The sequence below is a fragment of the Scyliorhinus canicula genome, chromosome 9 (genome assembly GCF_902713615.1).
Source record: "Scyliorhinus canicula chromosome 9, sScyCan1.1, whole genome shotgun sequence".
Classification (NCBI taxonomy): Eukaryota; Metazoa; Chordata; class Chondrichthyes; order Carcharhiniformes; family Scyliorhinidae; genus Scyliorhinus; species Scyliorhinus canicula.
In genome coordinates, this window is record NC_052154.1 from 299714 (window position 1) to 321673 (window position 21960).

The window sequence follows — 21960 nt, forward strand, 5'->3', positions numbered from 1 at the left end:
TGCCATCGGGCAAGCTGACACCCTGGCCAGTCCGCCACTGCACATGCACATGCACGTACGCACACACACACGTAAGCAACGACAAGAGTAGGTTCTGAAAGATTAAATTTGTGGCAAGTAACTCACCTCTGGACTTCCTAAAGTCTGTCCATCATCTAAAAGACACAAGTCAGGAAGGTGATGGGATACGATCCACCTGCCTCGACAAGTGCAGTTTCAACACCATAAAAGGCTCACTATCATCCAGGATAAAACAGCCAGTTTGATTAGAACCCCGACCACCTCCTTAAACATTCACACCCCTCACTGGCTGCATTGTGTACCATGTACAGGAGGCACAGCAATAACTTGCCAAAGCTCCTTTAACAGCACCGCCCAAACACACTTTCATCAAGACAGTGAGGGGCAGCAGATGCATGGGAACATCACTATCTGCAGATTTTTCTTGAAGTTGCACACCATCCTGCCTTGGAATTATATTATCATTCTTCATCATCACAAGTTAAAATCATGGAACTCTCCAATTGTACTGCACACGTGTACTTGCACCACGCAGGCTGTGGTAGTTCAAGGCAGCATCTCCCTGCCACCTTCTCAAAGGCAATTATGGATAGGTAATAAATACTGGTCTTGCAGTGAAGCCCACACTTCATCAATGAATAAAGATCCCCATTACTCTGGCCTCCTCGCTCACACTGAAACACCATTCCCCGCCCTCCCCATCAGCACAAAACTGTTTGAATAGTCATGAATAAAACACATTAAAGGCACAATAGGTAAAATTGATTATTTTATTTATATACATGTACAGAGAAGCACCACTGCAGATCCAGTGCAGATACAATCCTTTGTCTATAATACAGGTAGGGTAATGCCTGAGGAAAGCCCTCTCTGGTGGAGTTTCTCACCCATTCACTTTGGTATTTCAATCGGTGATTGAAGGGAATCGCTGGCAACACTCAGTTACAAAAATAGAATTTTGTTGGCAATGAAGAGACGCTCCTGGATTTTCAGGAGCTGAACACATTTCTAATGAATATGAAGCTTTTAAGCAGTCAGTTTACTCACAAGAACAAAGCCGTCATCTCCCAGGGTCACCTTTCAATTTACAACCCTCTGACTAACATGTGCCGTTGAAATGTTTTGGGACTTTGTCTATATTAAAGGTGCTTTATAACTGGAAGTTGTCCTTGTCCTTTATAACTGGAAGTTGTCCTTGCCGCTGTCACTATTTTCCTTTGCGCTGTCCCTCGTCACTCAGCAGTCCACACTTTGAACACGTTGCAATAAGATGCATAGCAGGAGGTTACTCTCCTGACTGAAAATTACTACTTTGTAGCTGTGGGCTAGAACTCAATTTATGCAGCAAACACATTTAAAGTGAGGCTGGGCTAGTTACCGGAGTGATAGGTGATGTGACAGTATGAAACCGAACTGTTCAATGAACAGTTCAAGCATGGAGTGCAGGTCAGGAGACGTGTAAAGTGCAGAGTCAATGTAGTGTTAACCATGGTGCAAACCAGCCATCAGTGTGGAAGGTGCTGGGAGTGAGCGGGAGCCTGGAGCCTCCTGCATGGCACAGGTTGGAAATTACATCCAACATTGGGCCCATTTTGCCAATGAGATCATGTCTACGTTTCCTCCCAATCTTAATTTTAAAAGTTTAAATCAGTGTAAAGAGCCAGGGAAAGCAAGCAGTGGAAGAACAGTAGCTTCTTTCATCAGGTAGGTAAACGGGTATTTCGCCATCGCTCACGGGCAGTTTAACATGGATTTGGATTTTTGTTTATTGTCACGTGTACCAAGGTACAGTGAAAAGTATTTTTCTGCGAGCAGCTCAACAGATAATTAAGTACATGAAAAGAAGAGAAAATGAAAAGAAAATAGGGCAACACAATGTAAGTGGGGTACCTTGGAAATGTTTTCTGCAACATATTTATGCTATAACACTATTGAAGACAAAATACAAAGCAGGTTTCCGGGAGGTTAAATATTTTAAAATGATTAGAAATTGCAAACAAGCCCCACAAACTGACCCTTTCTTGAAGAGCCAGAAAATCTGGTGGCAATGTTAAAAGAGCCTTGGGCAATCAGAGATTCCTGCTCCCTATCCCGGGCTCCTACCTCATCCCAGTCCCTCTTCCAATAATACTGCATGGTTAGTGGGCTACAGTACGGTCAGGATTTACAGATGCAAATTGTTCAAATCTGCATATTTGGATGTGATCTACCTATTCCACAAAGATGGCTTAAAAGAATGGTCAGAGACAGAGCCTGCTGTCACACGATCTCTCTGAAGCCAGTGTTAAATACATAGATATTCAGAACACTTCAGCAATCTCTAAATCCTTCATCAGTCAGATTACACTGCCATAGATCTTCAGCATCCAAGTGACTCAACTGTGTGGCCTCAAGATCTCATTTTCAATTCTCTCTTTAGAAACACAAACTCTATTGTACAGAGCGTGGCCACCCAGCACCTCCCGTCTGCAGGGCAGGGGGAGGGGCAAGGGGCAGGGGGAAGGGGCAGGGGCAAGGGGAAGGGGAAGGAGCAGGAGGCGGTGAGAACAGTTCGGGCTAGAAGCCAGTGTGAAAGGACGAGACTCCATTTCCAATCCACGCCACGGTAAATAGGAGTGTTGGTCAGAGGATAACACCGATGGGAAAAGCAGAGGAATTATTTGCAGCAGTTGTCCTGGAAGAGGGCAGTGTTTGAGGAGTAGGGGAGGGCAGGAGGCCGTCTCTCCTCACCCAGTGGGCCAGTCACAGCCTACACCCATGGTTTACCAATGGCAGTAGCTCTAACTGGCTCATGAGGCTATTTCCCGACAATTGGGCTGGATTGAGGCTCCAGACATACTTTGGCAGACACTATTCTCAGCATACCCATACATTAAATATAAGGAAACACCAAGGGCCACATGGAGACCTTAAGAATGCCCAACTAATTTCACTGTTGCATCCACCGTGTAGATAAAAACACTAAATCAAGCAGCGGACCAATCAGATCACATCAGATCCAGGTGCCCACCAGGCTGCTCAAGGTCATCTGCAGTGACGACGATAAGCTTTACAACCAAAGCTTCATAATTAACAGAAAGGCCTACCCAATGACCCCAGCAGGATACAAGCACAAAAATGTAACACTTCAATGATAAAGTTATAGACTAACAGTAACAGGTCCAGTTTCAGCTCACTTACCCTTTTTGCTGCTTTGAGACAACACTGTGCTCACTTTAGCTTTTTTGTTCAACGGGAACGTTACCCCAGAATTGGCTGTTGTCACACCAATAACAGAGATAACACCAGAACCAGCTAGCATCATATGTTACCAAGATCTTTTAAACCAAATTATAAAACTATATGCTCCAAAGTTAAAACTGTGTTACCTTCAGAGTAAAAACTTAATGTACAATCATAAAAATTCTGTGAAGTTCAGTTAATAACAAAAAGGCACATTTGGCAACAAACAGTATTATCGAGAGGTCTCTGTTACAGTATTAGACTCAGAATAATCAGACATGAGATTCCTCCCGTTCTTACAAGAGCTGCGACCTCCCACCAGTCCCAATCTGTGCTCTTGCAGGTTAACTTCCCAGAGAAGCAACAATGCTCTTTGGTTTTGATGAGTGCAGTGATCGAAAGATCTCTCCTGGCAATGACTTCCTTCCTCACACTAACAGTCCCATCCGGGTCACTTTGGCTGACAGAAATGAGTGAATAACAAAGACGACAGGCTTTGGGCAGGAATGCAAGTCCAGGTGCTGGAAAAAATGGAGAAAGTGATGAGATATATACAGAAAGCAACAGAGCAAACCCACAACACAGTAACTAATGTGGGGAAGGAATACACACAAGCAAATGATTCTACAGCACAGAAACAGCCCAATCACTCCCTCCTGGCACTAATGTTCCATCCAAGCCTCAGCCCCATCCTTCCCCATCAATCTCCACTCCCTTCTCTCTCAATTTATCTAATTTTGCCTTAAACATGCTATTGCCTCAATCACTCAATTTTTTAGAGTGTTACATACTCTCTAATGCTCTGGGTAATTAAGTTGCTTATTTCTTGATGACTTGGATCTTATACTGATAGCCTATAATTTCACTAATAATGAGGTAGGAGTGTTGATACAGCATAAACACCATGTTACAGTAAGAGCTGTACTTATCCCACTATCCCAATGTGCTGGATAAACAGAGTTCCCAATGGCAGCCTGATGCCATGTCGAGGATTCTCACTCTTGAAGACTGGTTTGAAAATCATCTGAACCTCGGAACTCCAAATTATTCTCCATCAGCTGCACCTTTATATTCTACCCTGGAAGTGGTCTTGTTGCAGGTGTTAGTATTCACAGAAACAAATAATTGTCTCTTTAAGAGTGTTAACAGCACAGTCTGCCGTCTATTTCACTAATCCAAAGCACAAAAATCCTGGTTTGCCTATTTCTACAAATATCCATCTAATTATCCCTTAAATTTTCAAATCATTTCCCTCATGGTCGGTCTGTTCCATTCAATTAGTCCCTTTGAGTAAAAACAATTAATTTGTCTTTGCACCATCTGACTTCAGAGCTTGAGCCAGTTTCCTTTTGTTCAAGGATTTGTGACAATTTCCAACATATTGGGAGAGTTAATTTAAAACGGCAATACTTCAGTTAGAGTAAGGGAAGAGCTGATGGTACCTGCATTGAAAGGTTTTATCTGTGAGGAAAGATAGGACAGCTTGTACATCATTGCTCTAAGAGTTAACCAAATTATTGATGAACATTCTTTAAAATTAGGTGAGGGTCTGGTTGATATAGAGAAGGTACTCCCAATCATGAGGGAGACCAGAACTTGGAGTCATAAATAAGCCCAATGGGGAATTCAGAACTTCTTTATCCAGAGGTGGTGAGAATGTAATATGTGATACCACAAGTAGATGAAGTGAATATCACAGATAGTTTTCAGGGGAAGCTAGATCTGTTCACCTGAGAGGCAGATGGCAGTCTAATCATAAATCACTTTGCCTCCCTACAATGGGTCAGCCATGCCTATCATCTTACTGCCTTTTCAGGAATAGAGTTCCATCAACATGTTGAGGGTCCAACAATGGATGGTGCAGCGCTGGACCTAGTTCCGGGGAACAAAGCTGGACAGGTGTTCGAAGAGCATTTTAGCGATAGAAACCATAGCACTGTAAGTTTTAAATTTGCCATGGAAAAGGAAAGAGATAGTGGGCAAAAAGGGTTTTGGAATGGGGAAGGCTGATTTGATTAAAATAAGGCAGGATCTGGCCAAAGTATAGTGGGAACAGCCTCTTCCTGGTAAATCGACAGCAGAATGGAGGAGGGGGGTAAATCCCAGGATATTTCAGCAGTATACCAATGGGAAGAGCAGGACGCTTTCGGGACCAAGGGGATAATCTGTGTCTCGAGCCAGGTGACATTGGTAAGGTGTTAAACGAGTACTTCACATGGGTCTTCACTTTGAAGGAGGAGGATGTGGGGGCAGAATTCAGACAGAGGGACTGTGAGGTTCTTGAGCAGTTTGACGTTGGGAGTGAGGAGGTACTGGACTTCAAGTGGACAAATCCCAGGCTCGGATGAGTTGCATCTCAGACTGCTTTGGGAGACGAGGGAGGAAATTACAAGGGCTCTGACCACAGGGGAGGGACTAGAGAAAGGCTAATGTGGCTCAATTTCCAAGAAGGGTGGGAGAGGTAAACCAGGGAATTAGGGTCTCACATTTGTGGTTGGGAGGGAAGCTAATGTCCACTTGGAGAGACAAGGTTTGATCAGGGAGAGTCAGCATGGCTTTGTCAGGGGAGAGGTCATACTGAACAAATTTGATTACATTTTTGGAGGAGGTGACCAGGTGTGTAGATGAGGGTAGGACAGTTGATATGGATTTCAGCAAAGGCTTCGACAAGGTCCCACATGAGATACTGATAAAGAAGGAAAATGCACATGGGATCTATGGTAATGTGGCATGGTGGATCCAAAATTGGCTTAGTGATGGGAGAGAGAGGAAGGTGGTAGAAGGCTGTTTGTGTGACTGGACAGGGATCAGTGCTGGGTCTCTTATTATTTGTGATATATATATAAACAATATAAAATAAAATGTGTGTTTGTGGTGTGGAGGGGAGGAGGAGAGAGAGAGATAAGTAAGTTTGCAACTGACGCGAAGGTTGGCCGGGTGGTTGGCAGTGAAGAAGGTGGTCTTTGGTTACAGGAGGAGATAGACGGGTTGGTCAGATGGAATTTAACCCTGAAAAGTGTGAGGTGATGCACTTTGGAAGGAGTATCACAACAAGGGAGTCCTCAATGAATGGCAACACACTAGGAAGCTCAGAGGAACAGAGGGACCTTGGGGTGCTTGTCCACAGATCCCTTAAGGTTGGAGGACAGGTTAATAGGGTTAAGAAGGCATATGGGGCACCTGAATTTATCAGCAGGAAGGTTATATTGGCGCTGTACAAGACTTTGGTTAAGCCACAGCTGGGGTACTGTGTTCAGCTCTGGTCACCGCACTATGAGAAGGGTGTGATTGTATTGGAGGGGGTGCAGAGGAGATTCACCAGGATGTGTCTGGGATGGAGCATTTTAGCTATGAAGAGAGACTGGATAGGCTTGGGTTGTTTATTTTGGAGCAGATAAGACTGAGGGGGATCTGACTGAGGTGTATAAGATTATGAGGGGCATGGACAGGGTAGATAGAAAACAGCCGTGCCCCTTAGTTGAAGGGTCAATAACAAAGGGGTGTAATTTTAGGTTTAAAAGAGGGGGTTTGAGGCATTTCAGGGTTAAATCCATCTGCCCAACCCGTCTATCACCTCCTGTAACCAAAGACCATCTTCTTCACTGTCAACCACCCGGCCAATCTTCATGTCATTTGCAAACTTACTTATTTGTTTTTTAACCCAGAGGGTGGAGGGAATCTGGAATGCACTGTATGAGAAGGAAATTGAGGCAGGAAACCTCATAATCTTTGAAAAGTACTTGGGAGAAGCATTTAAAATGCCATAACTTCAAGGCTATGGGTCAAGTGCTGGGAAATGGGATTAGTGTAGATTTAGTGTAGTTTTTTGTCGGTGCAGGATTGATGGGCCGAAGGGCCTCTTCTGTACTGTATGATTTTACGATGCCAGATATTGTGAATCACTTGCTCCACCACAGGAGATTGCGTCGAGATTATCAAGCCTCATCACAATCTTTTATGTTCCAATGAGATCTCCTCTCATTCTTCCAGACTCGAGAATACGCCCAATTTACTCAACCCTCTCACCCCAGGGATCAACCTCGTGAACCTTCGCTGTACCTGCCTCCAAGTTAAGAATATTGTTTTGTAAATAGGAAGTCCAAAACGCCACACAGTATTCCAGCTGTGCTCTGACCAAAGTCTATACAACTAGGAATGCTTTATTTCCACACTGCAATTCTCTTGTAATCAAGGTCAACAATCCGTTTGACTTCTCAATTGCTTTGTTCCTCGGACCAGTGCATCCAAGTTCCTTCAAACATCAACATTTACAAGTTTTCACCTTTCAAAAAATATTCTGTTTCTTTATTCTAATGACTAAAGTGAATAATCATACTCTTCCTCACATTATACTCCATCTGGCACCGTGTCGCCCGCTCATGTAACCTGTCTCCTTGCAGCCTTTGTGTCCTCCTTCCAACTTACATTCCACACCAAGCTTTGTATTGTCAGAAAGCTTGGATACATTACTCTGTCTCCTCACTTCAGTCATTAATATGCATTATATGATAGCGGAGGGGCTGAAGGCCATGCAGTCAGGTAAAGCCCTGGGGCCGGATGGGTACCCAGCGGAGTTCTATAAAATGTTCGCTGTGATATTGGGGCCGCTGTTGATGAGGACATTCAATGAGGCAAGGGAGAGAGGGGTGCTTCCCCCGACGAGGTCACAGGCCACAATCTCGCTGATTCTGAAGCAGGACAAGAACCCGGAGCTGTGTGGGTCCTACAGGCCGATATCCCTATTGAATGTGGACGCCAAACTGCTGGCCAAAATTTTGTCCTCTTGGATTGAAGACTGTGTTCCGGATGTGATTAGGGAGGACCAGACGGGGTTCGTTTAGGGAAGGCAGTTGGTGTCCAACATAAGAAGGTTGCTAAATGCGATCATGATGCCCCAGAAGGTAGGGAGGTGGAGGTAGTGGTTCCAATGGACGCAGAGAAGGCTTTTGATCGAGTAGAATGGGAATATCTGTGGGAGGTACTGGAACGGTTCGAATTTGGGCGGAGCTTTATTGACTGGGTCAGGTTGCTGTATCAGGCTCCTGTGGTGAGCGTACGGACGAATAGGACAACATCGGAATATTTTAGGCTACACCGGGGGACGAGAGAGGGCTGCCCCCTCTCCCGACTGTTGTTCGCGTTAGCTATAGAGCCGTTGACAATTGCACTGAGAGCTTCAAGGGGCTGCAACGGGGGGAAGTTTTAGATATCTAAGCATCCAAGTTGCGTGGGAATGGGAACGATTGCACAAACTTATTCTGGCCTGTCAGGTGGAGCAAACGAAGGACAATTTTCGGAGGTGGGACGCGCTCCCGCTGTCACTAGCTGGTGAAGATGACGGTCCTTCCGAGATTCCTGTTTGTGTTCCAGCATATCCCCATCTTTATGCCGCAGACCTTTTTTAAACAGGTTAACAAAGTTATCACGGGCTTTGTATGGGTGGGCAAGACCCCACGAATAAAAAAGGGGATGGTTGAGCGGAGCCGGGGAGATGGGCAGGCTGGAGTTGCCAAATTTCAGTAACTATTATTGGGTGGTGAATATAGCCATGATCAGGAAGTAGGTGGTGGGGAAGGGTAGGCATGGGAGCGTATGGAGGCGGCTTCATATAAGGGCACCAGTTTGGGGGCGCTGATAACGGCGCCTCTGCCGTTCCCGCCGGCACAGTACTCCACCAGCCCCGTGGTGGTGGCGGCCCTGAGAGTCTGGGGCCAATGGAGGAAGCATGTGGGAACGGAGGGAGCATCGGTCTGGTCCCCAATCTGTAATAATCACTGGTTTGCCCCGGGAAGGATGGACGGGGAGTTTCGGAGATGGCAGAGAGCAGGGATCGAGGGGATGGGGGATATCTTTATAGAAGGGAGCTTTCCTAGCTTGAGGGAGCTGGAGGAGAAATTTGGATTGGCGAGGGGAATCGAATTCAGGTACCTGCAGATGCAAGGCTTCCTACGTAGACAGGTCTCAACCTTCCCGCTCCTACCACCAAGGGGGATTCAAGATAGGGTAGTTTCCAGAGTGTGGGTGGGAGAAGGAAAGGTCTCCGACATCTATAAGGAGCTCATGGGATCAGAGGGCACACAGACTGAGGAGCTGAAGCGTAAGTGGGAAGAGGAGTTAGGAGGAGAGATAGTGAATGGTCTCTGGCCGGATGCATTGAGAGTCAACATGTCCACAACATGCGCCAGACTCAGCCTGATACAGTTCAAGGTCGTTCACCGGGCTCACATGACAGTGGCCCGGATGAGCAGGTTCTTTGGTGTAGAAGATAGGTGTGTAAAGTGTGCGGGGCGGCCAGCGAACCATGTCCACATGTTTTGGACATGCCCAAAGCTCAGGGGACTTTGGCAGGGGTTTGCACATCATGTATTTAAAACAAGGGTGGCACCAAGTCCGGAGGTGGCGATTTTCATGGTGTCGGACGATCCGGGAATCCAGGAGGAGAAAGAGGCAGGCATGCTGGCCTTTGCTTCCCTGCTAGCCTGGGGACGGATATTATTAGCTTGGAGGGACTCACAAAAGCCTCCGAAGTCGGAGCCCTGGCTATCGGACATGGCTAGCTTTCTCTGTTTTAAGAAAGTCAGGTTCGCCTTGAGGGGGTCACGGTTAGGGTTCGCCCGGAGGTGGCAACCGTTCGTCGACTTCTTTGCAGAAAATTAATCGTCAGCAGAAGGGGGGGGGGGGGTTAGTTTAGTTTAGAGTAGGGGGTTAATAAAGGTGGGACCTGTAATGGAGGAAGCAGGCGTTTTGCACTCTGTTTATAGACTTATGTATAGTGTTTATTTTGTCGTTGTTGTAAAACCAAAAATACCTCAATAAAATGTTTATTTAAAAAAAATGGAATATATGTAGCTGAGGCCCCCTCACTAACCCTTGCGGCACTCCACTCCACACGGCCTGTCAAATGCATCATTTATCCTTGCTCTCTGATTCCTGTCCATTAACCAACCCTCTATCTATGATAATATATCTCCCCCCAACTCCATGAGCTCTTTTCTAGTCTTAACTATTTAAGAGGCACCTTAGCGAATCCTTTTGAAAATCCAAATTAGCTACATTTAATCAAATCGTATTCGACAAATTTCTCTTCATAAAACCAAGCTGACTTTGTCTGATCATACTATGATTATGATTTTGTAAATGCATTGTTGAGACTTCCTCAACAATAGATCCCAACATTTTGCTGATGTCTGATATTAGGCTAACTGGTCAGTAGTTCCATTTTCTCTCTCCCTCCTTTCTTGAATAGTGGTGTTACATTTGTTAACTTTCAGCAGGATGCTGGCACACCAGCTCCGAAAGCGGGACGCGGCCAGGGAGATTGGGGAGTGACGGATAAGGCTGGGAAGGTGGTGCGGAGGGGAGTAGATGTTAATGGGGTCTTCAGAGCCTTCTATGGGGAACTGTACCGGTCGGAGCCCCCGGTGGAGGGGGGGGAATGGGGCGCTTCTTGGACAAGCTGCGATTCCCAAGGGTGGAGGAGGAGCAGGTGGAGGGACTGGGGGCGCCGATCGAGCTGGAGGAGGTGGTCAAAGGGATAGGGAGCATGCAGTCGGGGAAGGCGCCGGGGCCGGACGGGTTTCCGGCGGAATTTTATAAAAGGTATTTGGATCTATTGGGCCCCCTGTTGGTCCAGACCTTTAACGAGGCAAGGGAGAGGGGGGCTTTGCCCCCAACTATGTCACAGGCGCTGATTTCCTTGATCCTGAAGCGGGACAAGGACCCTCTGCAGTGCGGATCATATAGGCCGATTTCGCTGCTGAACGCCGATGCTAAGCTGCTGGCAAAGATCCTAGTCACTAGAATAGAGGATTGTGTGCCCGGGGTCATCCATGAGGACCAGACGGGGTTTGTGAAGGGAAGGCAGCTGAATACAAACGTACGAAGGCTCCTCAACGTTATTATGATGCTGGCTGTGGAAGGGGAGGCAGAGATAGTGGTGGCATTAGATGCGGAGAAGGCCTTTGATAGGGTTGAGTGGAAGTATTTGTGGGAGGTGTTGGAGAGGTTTGGGTTTGGGGAGGGGTTTATCCGGTGGGTGAGGCTGCTCTACGATGCCCCGATGGCGAGTGTAGCCACAAATAGGAGGAGGTCGGAGTACTTTCGGCTGTACCGGGGGACGAGACAGGGGTGCCCCCTGTCCCCCTTGCTCTTCGCGTTGGCAATTGAGCCCCTGGCCATGGCATTGAGGGAGTCAGGGAACTGGAGGGGCCTGGTGCAGGGTGGGGAGGAGCATCGAGTGTCGCTGTACGCGGACGATCTGTTGCTGTATGTGGCTGACCCGGTGGGGGGGATGCCAGAGGTGATGAGGATTCTTAGTGAATTCGGGGGTTTCTCGGGGTATAAGTTGAACTTGGGCAAGAGTGAGATGTTTGTGGTACATCCGGGGGATCAAGAGGAGGGGATTGGTAGGCTCCCATTGAAGCAGGCTGGGAAGAGCTTCAGGTACCTAGGGGTCCAGGTGGTGGGGAGCTGGGGGGCCCTGCACAAGCTCAACCTCACAAGGTTGGTGGAGCAGATGGAGGAGGAGTTTAAGAGGTGGGATATGTTACCGCTGTCACTGGCGGGGAGGGTGCAGTCCGTTAAGATGACGGTGCTCCCGAGGTTTCTGTTCCTGTTCCAGTGCCTTCCCATCCTTATCCCGAAGGCCTTTTTTAGGAGGGTCAACAGGAGTATCACGGGATTTGTGTGGGCCCGAGGATTAGAAGAGTGTTCCTGGAACGTGGCTGGGATAGGGGGGGGGCTGGCGTTGCCCAACCTCTGTGGGTACTACTGGGCGGCCAACGCAGCGATGGTGCGTAAGTGGGTAATGGACGAGGAGGGGGCAGCATGGAAGAGGATGGAGGCGGCGTCTTGTGTGGGCACGAGCTTGGAGGCGCTAGTAACGGCGCCGTTGCCGCTCCCTCCAACGAGGTATACCACGAGCCCGGTGGTGGCGGCTACCCTCAAAATTTGGGGGCAATGGAGACAGCACAGGGGAGAAGTGGGGGGCTTGATGGAGGCCCCGATACGGGGGAACCATCGGTTTGTCCCAGGGAGCATTGATGGCGGATTTCTGGGCTGGAACAGGGCAGGGGTTAGGAGGTTGAGCGACCTGTTTGTGGAGGGGAGGTTCGCGAGCTTGGGGGAGTTAGAGGGGAAGTTTGGGCTCCCCCCGAGAACATGTTTCAGTACATGCAGGTTAGGGCGTTTGCCAGGCGGCAGATGGAGGGGTTCCCCTTGTTGCCCCCAAGTGGGGTACGGGACAGGGTGCTCTCGGGGGTGTGGGTTGGAGGAGGGAGGATTTCGGACATATACCAGGTAATGCAGGAGGTAGACGAGACCTCGGTGGAGGAACTGAAGGGTAAATGGGAAAAGGAGCTGGGTGCGGAGATTGAGGAGGGGACGTGGGCGGATGCCCTGGAGAGAGTGAATTCCTCCTCTTCCTGTGCGAGGCTTAGCCTCATACAGTTCAAGGTGCTGCATAGGGCCCACATGACTGGGTCGAGGATGAGTAGGTTTTTTCGGGGGCGAGGACAGGTGTGCTAGGTGCTCGGGGAGCCCAGCGAACCACACCCATATGTTTTGGGCATGCCCAGCGTTGGGGGAGTTTTGGAAGGGGGTAGCAAGGACGGTGTCGAGGGTGGTGGGGTCCAGGGTCGAGCCAGGCTGGGGACTCGCAATTTTTGGGGTGGCAGTGGAGCCGGGAGTGCAGGAGGCGATAGAGGCCGGTGTTCTGGCCTTTGCGTCCCTAGTAGCCCGGCGGAGGATCTTGCTCCAATGGAAGGATGCGAGGCCCCCAAGCGTGGAGGCCTGGATCAATGATATGGCGGGGTTCATTAAATTGGAGAGGGTGAAATTTGCCCCGAGAGGATCAGTACAAGGGTTTTTCAGGCGGTGGCAGCCTTTCCCGGACTTCCTGGTGGAACAGTAGGGAAATAGGCCGACAGCAGCAGCAACCCAGGGGGGGTTTGGATGGGGGGGGAGAACCGTGTACATGGGTCTGTGGGGTGTGGTGGGTGCTATCTCTTTCTCTTTTGTTGTTTGGGTGATCTTTTGTTTTTGTTTTTTTCTTTTTCCTTTTGTTTGAAGTTGCTCTTGAAGTTGGGGGGTATTGTTCTTGGGGTGTTACCGCGGTTGTTTGTTAATAGAGTTAAGATGTTTATATTTTGTAAAAATTTCAATAAAAATTATTTTTAAAAAAACATTTGTTAACTTTCAATCCGCTGTGACATTCCAGAATCTACAGAATTTTGGAAAATCATAACCAGTACATCCACTATCTCTGCAACTAGCTCACTGGTTAAAACGTGGGTGGCATGGACAAGTTGGAGCGAAGGGCCTGTTTTCATGCAGCAAACCTCTATGGCTCTTATCTCTTTTAGAACCAGAGGATATAGGCCAGCGGGTTCTGGGGATTTGCTAGATTTTAGTCCCTAATTTTTCTTCAATACTTTTTTCTGCTGATACCAATGTGCGCACGCTTTTTAGCCCCAAGGTTAGGCTCTATTTCTGTTGTGTTAGGAAAATATAAGTCATTTTAGGGGATTTCGATTTATATTTGTGTGGGTGAACATTGCAAATAAGGTGTGATTTTGGGTGGGTTTGGTTTGATGCGTTGGTGCCTGGAGGGAACCTGTGGCTGGATTCATGTTGGACAGGAGTGTTTGCTTGTGGGGCAGTTGGTTTCAATTCCCAATGGGGTTCTGTTGTGTTTGGAGGGAGCTGTGGTGTGAAGAATAGATAGAAGTAAGCCGTTGCTTACTCACAGGAGGGCACTTCCCAGAGAGAGAAAGTTTTCATTTATTCTTAGTTTTTTTTAATGAAAGCCGGAGAGGAAACATCTCTCAGCTCTGCTCAATGCAGGAAAAGTTGTTTACTGGAGTAATGTGCAGGAAAGCAAGTTCCAGAGTAACTAAAGGAAGGTTGGTTCCAGAAACCTAGAAATGAAACAGGATACTGTTCATCGGCAGCAAAGTTGAGAAGGAATTGGCTGGTGAAAAGCTAGATTTCTAAAGATTTCGAAAAGTAATCCTAAAGTTTGGAATGTTTTACTAGTCTGAAAAACAAATCTTGTGGGAAGATAGTATTGGATGGACATCAGAGTTTGTGTTCACAATGGAAGTCAGTCGAGACAAAGGAAACCTGAAGGTTGGTGTAAAATCATGGAGTGGATTCACTGTTAAAAGTGAAGCGGAAGCTTTGTTTAAGAGTGTCATTTCAAAATTCTGGACTGGATTTTGGAATGCAAACCGCTAATAGAAAGCATTATAATAGAGTTTGGAAACTCTTGCATGATAATCATGTGGGGGGATTCTGAGGAGACATCCACAGACCTTCACTTGGGGTTTCAGAAAAGAATGTGTATTTGACCACAGGCATGTTGCGTGCATCAAAGGGACTTTGTGGTCAATGAGACCATTGTAGCTTCAAATGTAACAAAAGAGAAAATGCTGGAAAATCTCAGCAGGTCTGGCAGCATCTGTAGGGAGAGAAAAGAGCTAACGTTTCGAGTCCAGATAACCCTTAGTCAAAGTTTTCACAAAGGGTGAATGCCCTTCAATCCAGCATCCAATTTTTCCATGTTAGGTACATTTTTTTCTTGTTAAAACTAATTAGCGGTCCTGTGACTCTGCTGCTCCATGTTTGATTCAAACATTTAAACAATATTTAAAAAATAAATAAATTTAGAGTATCCAATTTTTTTTCCCAATTAAGGGGCAATTTATCTTGGCCAATCTACCTGCCCTGCACATCTTTTTGGGTTGTGGGGGTTAGACCCACAGACACGGGGAGAATGTGCAAAATCCACACACGGGCAGTGACCCGGGGCCAGGATCGAACCCAGGTCCTCAGTGCTGTGAGGCAACAGTGCTAACCCCTGTTACTGTGCTGCCCTTAAAGCATTTACAAATTGCAGTCTATTGAGCTCGTGTTCCCTTCTGGGATCTTGCTGTCCAGTTGTATCATCAACTGAGATCATAACAGACGTATAATTTATATCTTCTCCTATTACAGCAGAGAAAGAATATTTTTTAAATGTCTCTGCCATTTTCTCAATCGCTGTGATAATTTCTCCTGTGTCTGTCTCCGAGGGGCCAATAGTTACTTGAGATTAGGGCTGATAAGAGGGGAAGCAGAAAAATGGAGCCTACAGTCTCATTATTTGCAATAATGAGTTTCAAAAATCAGACTTTACAAATTCCACACTCACCAGCTCTCCTTCTGGCCCCCCAAAGTCCAAATAAAGCATTCTGATCCCATCATCAGCTGACATTTTCAACCTTTCGAATGGATACTGGAAGAGGGTGCTGGATGAGTCTATGGTCGAGTTGTTCTGCGACATCACAAAACCACTTTCATAGTGGATGATCAGTTTGACGTCCAGTCCGTTCCAAGTACATCCTGTTTAAAACAAAATTGAAATGTTTACAGTAATTAGTGCCATTGATCACACAGGGGATGACCATCCATCTGACAGTGCCATTGACCACACGGGAATGACCGTCCATCTGACAGTGCCATTGATCACACAGGGGATGACCGTCCATCTGACAGTGCCATTGATCACACAGGGGATGACCGTCCATCTGACAGTGCCATTGATCACACAGGAATGACCGTCCATCTGACAGTGCCATTGATCACACAGGGGATGACCGTCCATCTGACAGTGCCATTGATCACACAGGGGATGACCGTCCATCTGACAGTGCCATTGACCACACAGGAATGACCGTCCATCTGACAGTGCCATTGATCACACAGGGGATGACCGTCCATCTGACAGTGCCATTGACCACACAGGAATGACCGTCCATCTGACAGTGCCATTGACCACACGGGAATGACCGTCCATCTGACAGTACCATTGATCACACAGGAATGACCGTCCATCTGACAGTGCCATTGATCACACAGGGGATGACCGTCCATCTGACAGTGCCATTGATCACACAGGGGATGACCATCCATCTGACAGTGCCATTGATCACACAGGGGATGACCGTCCATCTGACAGTGCCATTGATCACACAAGGGATGACCATCCATCTGACAGTGCCATTGATCACACAGGGGATGACCGTCCATCTGACAGTGCCATTGATCACACAAGGGATGACCATCCATCTGACAGTGCCATTGATCACACACGGGAATGACCAACCATCTGACAGTGCCATTGATCACACAGGGGAGATGCGTGGATTCAACAGGTAAATAGCAATAACCACTCCAATGGTCCATAAATTACTAACTAGACAGTACAACTTTAGAATGATTATTTATGTGGAGAGCTGTTGGGATACAGGAGGTCTGACCAGAAACAGTGAGGGACGCACAATCCAGAACAGCTTGTAAAAGAAAAGTGAATAAATATATTTTTAAAAAGGAACAGATATTTACAAGAGAGAAACAGATGTAATTTAAAATTCTGTGTGTTTAATTTACTTGGACTTACTCCAGATGTTCAATAAATTTAAGTTCAGCAATACGATTCTTGGTTTGATTCAGAAACAGACGATGGAGATCCAGGTTTTGCTAGAGTGCTGTTCTCACAATTGGTATAATGGATAAAGGTCATCTCTCCATTCAGGTCCAGTGTCCACCCAGATCAGCTTTACCTCCTGTCCCAGCACAGAATCAGCATTGGCCTGTTCCTACAGAATGTGTAAGCTGAGGCCTTGTCTCTGAGCCAATCTTGATCACAATTACTTCACAAGTATCTGGTCCATTATTACTGGTAATAAATGAAGGAAGACCCAAACTTGAAGTTAAGATCGATCCCACTCTATAGGTTCCAATTTAATTCTGCCTGGATTTTTGAACCTTGCATTAAGTTGTTCTTTTTGCAAATAGTGGTAACAGCAATCACGATTTATTTGTATATGTTTTTTGGAAGATGTCAAGGGAACAGAATTTCTGATGGGGTCTGAACACAATTTTTCCAATTGTTCAACCGTAGGAAAGTGTGACTGGTCCCAAACTGGACTGGATGTTGGACGAACAGCAACAACACAAGAGGTAGTGAACTGGATTTAAGAAACGTACCTAGTTTGTTAGCTGCAGCGAGAACTTTTTTCTCTGGCTTCAGACTAGTGCAGGGCTACTAGCTTGGCGCATTGTCAGTGAAGCCATGGCCCTAGTGACATCACAAGCTGAAGACACACACCTGGAGTTCAGTCTTCAGACAATGGGGAGTTATTTTATTATAATTTAAAATATTTTAAAATAGTTATGATACTTCTAAGAAGCTTTTTAAATAGATCGGATGTGGGCATCGCTGGCTGGTCATCATTCTCTTGGGCTAATTTCTCAAGGACTGAGCGCCTGCTGGGTCATTTTAGAGGGTATTTAAGAGTCAACAACATTGCTATGGTTCTGGAGTCACACGTCGGGCAGACCGGATAAGGACGGCAGATTTCCATCCCTAAAGGATGTTAGTGAACCAGATGGGTTTTTACAGCACTCAACAACAGTTTCACGGTCATCATTAGATTTTAATTCCAGATTGTTTTTCTGTGGTATTGTAAACTTTAAAATGATTTAACCACTTCTTAAATAGGTAGCACAGTGGTTAGCAGTGATGCTACACAGCGGCAGGGTCCCGGGTTCAATTCTCGGCTTGGGTCACTGTCTGTGAGGAGTCTGCAAATTTTTCCTGTGTTTGTGTGGGTTTCCTCCGGGTGCTCTGGTTTCCTCCCACAAATCCAAAAAAGACGTGATGTTGGGTAATTTTGACATTCTGAATTCTCTGTGTATCCAAACAGGTGATGGAGTGTGGCAACTAGGGGTTTTTCACAGTAACTTCATTGCAGTGTTAATGTAAGCCTACTTGTGACAATAAAGATTATTATTATAATAAGTTTCTAAACTTTTAAACAGAGGGGGGTGGCGCTGGCCAGGGGACCCGGCGGCCAGGGGAGGGGGGGGGCGCAAAGACGGAGGGAGAGGTGGAGAGGGAGGGAGAGACACGGAGAAGTTCTGTGGGAACTTTCTCTGGTCCTTGGTAATGCCTAAACCCTCTCTGCCACAGTCTGTCAAGGCTCCCATTCCCTTCCTTTCCCTCTCGGAGGTGTGGGAAAATAGGCAAAAACGTTTTCACCATTGTTCAGAGCCTTCAGCATGAGACCGCAACTTTTAGCTTTCATTGCAAAACTGTTGAAGCCCCAATATGGACGTGGTGTATTGGCCACACTAAATTGCCCCTTATTTGGAAATGTACTGGAAAAATAGCAGAAACCAGACCCAAAAGATTCAATCAAGGACTTGCAGATGTGGGAGGCAATAACACATTCAAGGATGTTCCCTCTGTGCTGTAACCACTTGGTGATTTCAACAACATTTTGGAATATACAAAATATTTTTAATCACCTAGAAAACTGACTGCAGTGTCGAGGAAGATTGACAGCTTCCTTTCCAGTGAAGGATCATGGGGCAAAGCTGCTGGCTTTGCTGGCTGAAGATAATTCAAAATAACATCCACTGTTATTTAAGCAAAACCAGCAGTGAATACACAGTTAAAAGCAAATGGCCCCCAAGGTTCAGAATGTATCCAAAGAAACACACTGTCCAAGCCCTCACACTACTCCTGGTACCACATATCAAAACAAATCCATAGCTCCTACCCTGCTGACGGGACACATACCCAATGTCACCTCCTTAATCAGTTCAGAAGCAGCGTGGCAGCCTTGGACAAGCATCCGCGTCCATGTCGACAGGTCCCGGTGAGTTTCCACGCGGAAAACATGCATCTCGATGCCTTGTCGTGACCCTGTCCTTGTGGCAAACATTAGCTCTGAACTCATGGCTGGGGATCCTCGTGCTGACCCTGAGTGAACCAACCTGAAGAGCAGGAAAACAGGACATGTCAACAAGGCAGCGAATTAGTTCCTGATCCACGAGAATGGTGGGGGTGTGGAGGGAAAGATTGGGGGTGTGGTTACCAGCATTTTAAAATAAATTTAAGTACCCAATTTTTTTTTCCCAATTAAGGGGCAATTTAGCGTGGCCAATCCACCTACCCTGCACAACTTTGGACAAGCATCCGGGTCCATGTCGACAGGTCCCGGTGGGGGTGAAACCCACGCAGACACGGGGAGAATGCGTAAACTCCACACAGACAGTGACCCGGGCTGGGATCGAACCAGGGACCTCAGCATCGTATGGTGCAGTGCTAACCACTGCGCCACCATGCTGCCCCATAGGGAGGAACTCTAATGGCAGAATTTATTATGTTTAAATATTTTACATTGCCGAAAATTTGCTGAAGATTGGCATTGGGGATTCTTTTTCACACATTCTGTTTCTACCTGGTTGCAAGGAGTGGGTGGCTCTGAGAGGGTGATGACCACAGGTCTCGGTTCCACGGCACACTGTCGTAAAGCAGCATGTCTTTATCAGTCAGGACAACCACCACTGGCTTCCAGTGCTGCCTTCCACCTTCACCTTTCACCTGCACAATCAATACAAACAAGTCTCATTACTGCAGAAGCATCAGATCCAGAACTCCACCCGACACCAGGACCCTCCTCGACACCGGGACCCCCCCCCCCCCCCCAAACCGGGACAGCCCACCACCCTCGAGACCCCCCCCTGAACTCAACTCGACACCGGGACCCCCCTCGACACCGGGACGCCCCCCCCACCCCGACATGCAATGGTTTGTATACGAGGGTTCATTTTAGCAGTGGAGGGATTCAGGACAGCAGTGTCCGTTTCCCAAACTATCACCGTTTAAACAATATTCTGACATTCTGTGCTGTTAACCACATTATACGGCATTTGCCAGATATTTCCCCCACTCACTCAATTTGCATAAATCACCTTGAAACCTCTTAAAATCCTTCTCACCACTCACATTCGCACCAAGTCTCATATCATCAGCAAACTTGGAAATATTACCTTTGGTTCACTTGTCCAAACCATTGATGTATGTTGTGAATAGCTGGGGCCCAAACCCCATTCACTACCCATTGATTCTGCTGTATCCTGGCTGCTAACCATTCTCAACCCATGCCAATATATTACCCCAAATCAAATGAGTTTTAATTTTGCATACTAGCCTCTTATGTGGGACTTTATCAGAAGCTTCAGAAAACCCAAGCCTAATCCATTGGTTCACCGTTATCTATTCTAATACGCTGTCAATGGTTCCAGTAGGTTTGTCTACCATGATGTCCCTTTCCTAAAACCATGTTGACTTTGTCTAATCCCATTGATATTTTTGAAGTGTACTGTAATTGTATCCTTTATGATATACACTATCTTTATAATTGCCTCCTGCTGATGCTAGGTTAACCGGTCTGCAATTTCCTGTTTTCAAGAAGGAATTAGATACAGCTCTTGGGGCTAAAAGGATCAAGGGAGATTGGGGGGGCCTGATCAGGGTATTGAATTTGATGATCAGCCGGGATCATAATGAACGGTGGAGCAAGATCGAAGGCCAAATGGCCTCCTCCTGTTCCTATTTTATGTGTATGTTTATGTGTAGGCAGTAGACTAACCAGCAGGACCTTTCGGTTTGTAATCTCTGGATTATTCCCGGTGCCACGTGCTAGCGAGTACCGAAATAGGAGAAGAGCACAGATGAATGAGTGGTTTAAGAGTTGGTACAGGAGGGAGAGTTTTACATTTCTGGATCTCTGGGACCGTTTCAGTGGGAGGTGGGACCTGTACAAGCGGGACAAACATCCTTGCGAGTGGGTTTGCTAGTGCTGTTGGGAGGAGTTTAAACTAATTTGGCAGGGGACACAGACTGTTAGCAGAATAGGGAACAGCATAATACTGTAAAGCAATCAGGTCAGAGGGAATACAGCTGTATTAAATTTCATGGGAGTAAGGCAAGGCTGGATGGTGTCTGCTTTAATATCAGCAGTATTACAGGTAAAATGGTTGAGTTAAGGATGAGGTTGGACACGTGGAATTGCAATATAGAACATAAGAACTAGGAGCAGGAGTAGGCCATCTGGCCCCTCGAGCCTGCTCCGCCATTCAATGAGATCATGGCTGATCTTTTGTGGACTCAGCTCCACTTTCCGGCCCGAACACCATAACCCTTAATCCCTTTATTCTTCAAAAAACTATCTATCTTTACCTTAAAAACATGTAATGAAGGAGCCTCAACTGCTTCACTGGGCAAGGAATTCCATAGGTTCACAACCCTTTGGGTGAAGAAGTTCCTCCTAAACTCAGTCCTAAATCTACTTCCCCTTATTTTGAGGCTATGTCCCCTAGTTCTGCTTTCACCCGCCAGTGGAAACAACCTACCCGCATCTATCCTATCTATTCCCTTCATAATTTTAAATGTTTCTATAAGATCCCCCCTCAGCCTTCTAAATTCCAATGAGTACAGTCCCAGTCTACTCAACCTCTCCTCATAATCCAACCCCTTCAGCTCTGGGATTAACCTAGTGAATCTCCTCTGCACACCCTCCAGCGCCAGTACGTCCTTTCTCAAGTAAGGAGACCAAAACTGAACACAATACTCCAGGTGTGGCCTCACTAACACCTTATACAATTGCAACATAACCTCCCTAGTCTTAAACTCCATCCCTCTAGCAATGAAGGACAAAATTCCATTTGCCTTCTTAATCACCTGTTGCACCCGTAAACCAACCTTCTGTGACTCGTGCACTAGCACACCCAAGTCTCTCTGCACAGCAACATGCTTTAATATTTTATCGTTTAAATAATAATCCCGTTTGCTGTTATTCCTACCAAAATGGGATAACCTCACAT

General features: G+C 46.6%; 1 protein-coding gene across 1 annotated transcript in view; it reads right to left on the reverse strand.

Annotated features, from left to right (window-relative positions):
• Positions 1–774: 774 nt before the first annotated feature.
• sntb2 (syntrophin, beta 2) overlaps positions 775–21960 on the reverse strand; it is a 62129-nt gene continuing 40943 nt past the window's right edge. Inside the window, exons 4-7 of the mRNA XM_038806156.1 lie at positions 19533–19675; positions 18869–19065; positions 15434–15624; positions 775–3764 (exon numbers count right to left, since the gene is read on the reverse strand). Of these exons, the coding sequence (XP_038662084.1) occupies positions 3672–3764; positions 15434–15624; positions 18869–19065; positions 19533–19675 (624 nt within the window). The 3' untranslated portion in view covers positions 775–3671. The remainder of the gene's footprint in view (positions 3765–15433; positions 15625–18868; positions 19066–19532; positions 19676–21960) is intronic.